Source organism: Malania oleifera, chromosome 10 (genome assembly GCF_029873635.1).
Source record: "Malania oleifera isolate guangnan ecotype guangnan chromosome 10, ASM2987363v1, whole genome shotgun sequence".
Classification (NCBI taxonomy): Eukaryota; Viridiplantae; Streptophyta; class Magnoliopsida; order Santalales; family Ximeniaceae; genus Malania; species Malania oleifera.
The window spans coordinates 37,247,633-37,251,040 of NC_080426.1; the positions used below are offsets into that span (position 1 = coordinate 37,247,633).

Here is a 3,408-nt window from a genome sequence, read left to right on the forward strand (position 1 = left end):
CTCTTCAACAAGAAATCCCTAATGATACAAATTAATATCAGGAAATAATATCCATGCCTACCAAATACAACCCAATCTCACACTGATTAGGAATGTTAAAATATGGCCCTGATTGACATTTTCCAAATGCTGCGTCTGCTAAAAAAATCCCATGATGTAGATCTATTCTTCTTTGGGCGATGTATCACAAAGGATACAACTTTTGGGCAGTCCATGGACAAACCATGATTTTTGTGGATGGGGTGGGGGGGGAGGGGGGGAAGAGGAGCTCACACATGCATAGATAAAAATTTGCCCAACTGAAGTGAAGGGTGTAAATTGCACAGGGTTTTAATAGAAACAAGTAGATCATCAGAGAAGCAAATCGGAAATATACTTTCTTTCAGAACAAGTGTTTATGGAAGGGTATTCACCTGGTCCAAATGCTTTATAACATCATCAAGACGACCAATATATATTTAACCAAATGGAAGTAAACCTTAAAAATGCAATGAAATTATTGCTAAATAATTTTCAGTTGGAACTAAAAAGCACTCCATTTTTTATTTTTCAAAACATCTTGAAGTATAGATACACAATTAGGTGATGTATTTAAGTGTTAGAAGAACCCAACTTCCTAACCCACCCCCTCCTCCTGCCCACCAACCAGTAAAGAAACAAAAGGTGCTTTACAATCTCTACATGTGAATCAATAGAGAACCCTACCCAAAAGAAAAGAAAAATCACAAACCAGTCGCGGTTACATATAACAAGATAGCCAAAGTGGTGCCATACCATATCAGACCAGAGTATCAGGACAACACGTGGAATTCTTCAACCATGTACTCCATAAATTCTTTCTTGAAAAGCACAACTGAGATACCTTCTTGATTCTCAATTCTCAAACATGGACCCTTCTTGTATCAATGCAGTTGAACAACAACCCAAGCACTTTAGATATCTTGACACTGTGATTAAAATCCAAACCAAAACAGATTTAGAAGGCATGTCCTTTGAGCCAAACTATACCAAACCTCATGAGGAGCAGCCTCATTAGTTAACATTAACTCATTCTTTTACATCATGGAACCACCAACTACAGCTCTGTACATTTTGTGCCACTTAGATACACTTGAGACTGGATTACTGTTCTCCCAATTCTAAACCCAGGCACCACTGTGAAACCGACTTTTGGCCTATCATTTCCTGGCAAGGGACATCTTGCAGCATCTTCCATATACACCATTGAAAATTCAACCCCTCTTTCCACCTGAAAAATCTCAACTGCAGGATCAAATGAAAAAGCCAGCTTATGGAGCACCCATACTGAGCTAGCCATGTTAACAAATGCTTCATAAAAAACACCCAATGACCTCCATGAACACAACACGGCTTCATTCTGCTCCAAATTGCTAAAAATTGATGATTCCATTGTAGGATGAATAATCTGTTGATACTTCTTCTCGCAAAATTTTGAAAATTCACAATTTGGGTTTCTACCAAGGACCTCCATTGGAACAACCGATACATGCTCGATTAATTGCTTCAATGAATTATTCTTCTGGGAACTCAAACCATTGCCATTGCACACGATTTCACTCCCACCCAACCCAAACCCTTCCAAATCGAAACCCTGAAACATTCCCAAACAAACATACGACAAAAATGCATACCTAATGTGGCCCCTTTTCGCATAATCAATATCAGGATGAACCGATTTTGCTGCCAAATCCAAATCCCACCCGGCTCTCTTGATCAAACCCATCAAAAGCTTGGTAAATCTATTCAGTGATCTACAAGTATCACGTAGTACAGAATCAAACACACTAACTGACAACAATACCTCAGCTGAAGAATTCGAAGCACCATTTAATCTCTTCGATAGCACCAAATTTGATTTCTGAATCTTGTTCAATTTTTGCCTCAGAACCAAAACTTCAGAGTGTTTACCATCAATCTCTGACTGCAAACGGTTAACGACAGTCTCTAGAGTTCGAAGCATGCTTTGATTTTCTTGTACCTGCGATTCCAAACAGGACCCAATTGCAGAATCGACATTTAAATCAGTACTGTCACTGAAGTTTCTGTAGAATTGCTTCATGTCAGACAATTTTTTGAGGTGCGAGAGAATAGCTCGATCGGCCGCCTTCATGCCTTCTTCATCAAAAGGAGCATGAGCGGTTTGCAACTGAAGGTAAGAAGCTTTGAAAGACGAAATTGTGGCAAACATCGAAGATAGAAGAGTTTGCGTAATCTGAGCATCAATGGGTCTTTTCTGGGTTGGCGGCTTTGGGGTCATTGATGGTGGAGAAGACAATTTGGTAGGTGGTTTAGGGGCCATTGACGGCGGTGGCGTCAATTGGGTTGACAATTTGGTCTGCGGTTTTGCGGCCGTCGATGGGGGTGATGAAAGGTTCGGCAGTGGTTCGACCATTGATGTCGGCGGCGCGGGTTTGAAGGAAGAGTCAGGTTTGATGACTACGACTTTCTGGTTGGTGATGAATTCTTCGGCGGAGTCAAGGAGGGCGAAGCCGTCGGAGTCTTCCCCACCGGCGTTAGCGGCGGAGGGGTCGGCATCCTCGTCGGCGAAGAATTCAAACGTCTTGGTCTTGAAAGCGAGTGCGAATTTCTGAAACATTTCAGAGATTTGTGGGGGTTTCGACGACCCATCCATCTCTGGCATCTGGAAATTTCTGCAATGAAATTACAAACCCCAGCACCTCTTTCCCTCTCCCTCCCTCAAAAGTCTCTTGAGATTGGGTCAGAGAGAGAACATAAGAGTGAGAAAAACGCTTCGATTAGCTCGATTTCTGCAATCGAGAGAGAGAGAGAGAGAGAGAGAGAGAGAGAGAGAGAGAGAGAGAGGAGTTGGGTTTTACAGCTGCCGGTGGTGGTGGCTGTGGTGGTGGGGATGTGCTTTGAATTTCTTGGAAGGAAGGTATGAGTGTTTGGTTTTGGCCGCACTATTCTCTTTCTCATCTTTTTTGGCTTGGCGAAAGGAAAAAGCAACAAATTCTGGACTTTTAGGTTTTGGGCTTTTGGGTTTTGGAGAGTATTTTCATTAACGGTAATAAACGAAATGGCCACTTTCGTGAGTTGCAATCATCATTACAATCACTGACAAGTTGTCCAATTCGGCCACCACCCATCAAAGATAAAAATCTTTAGGTTTGCTTTAATAAATAATAAAACATAGATTTTTTCATTTTTTAATTTATTTAAATAAAAAATACAATCTTTTTACCTTTTCCATTTTAAAGATGAAGAAATGTTATTCTACTTAAAATGTTAAAATTTTAATTTTCGAATACTAATACTAAATTAATAGAGTTCTAAATTTATAAGTCTTGAAAAGATTGTACGAAAACTTATTTTGATTTTTTTTTCTCATGAGGGCAAAGATAATTTTTTCAATAATGTGTTTATGAA

At 40.0% G+C, this 3,408-nt stretch overlaps 1 protein-coding gene across 1 annotated transcript; it reads right to left on the minus strand.

The window, feature by feature from the left end:
• Nucleotides 1–517: 517 nt before the first annotated feature.
• Nucleotides 518–3,049, minus strand: LOC131166928 (protein GRAVITROPIC IN THE LIGHT 1). The gene has a single exon (XM_058125576.1). The coding sequence runs from the start codon at nucleotides 2,660–2,662 to the stop codon at nucleotides 1,076–1,078; it is 1,587 nt and encodes a 528-aa protein (XP_057981559.1). The 5' UTR covers nucleotides 2,663–3,049; the 3' UTR covers nucleotides 518–1,075.
• Between the last annotated feature and the right edge of the window lie 359 nt (nucleotides 3,050–3,408).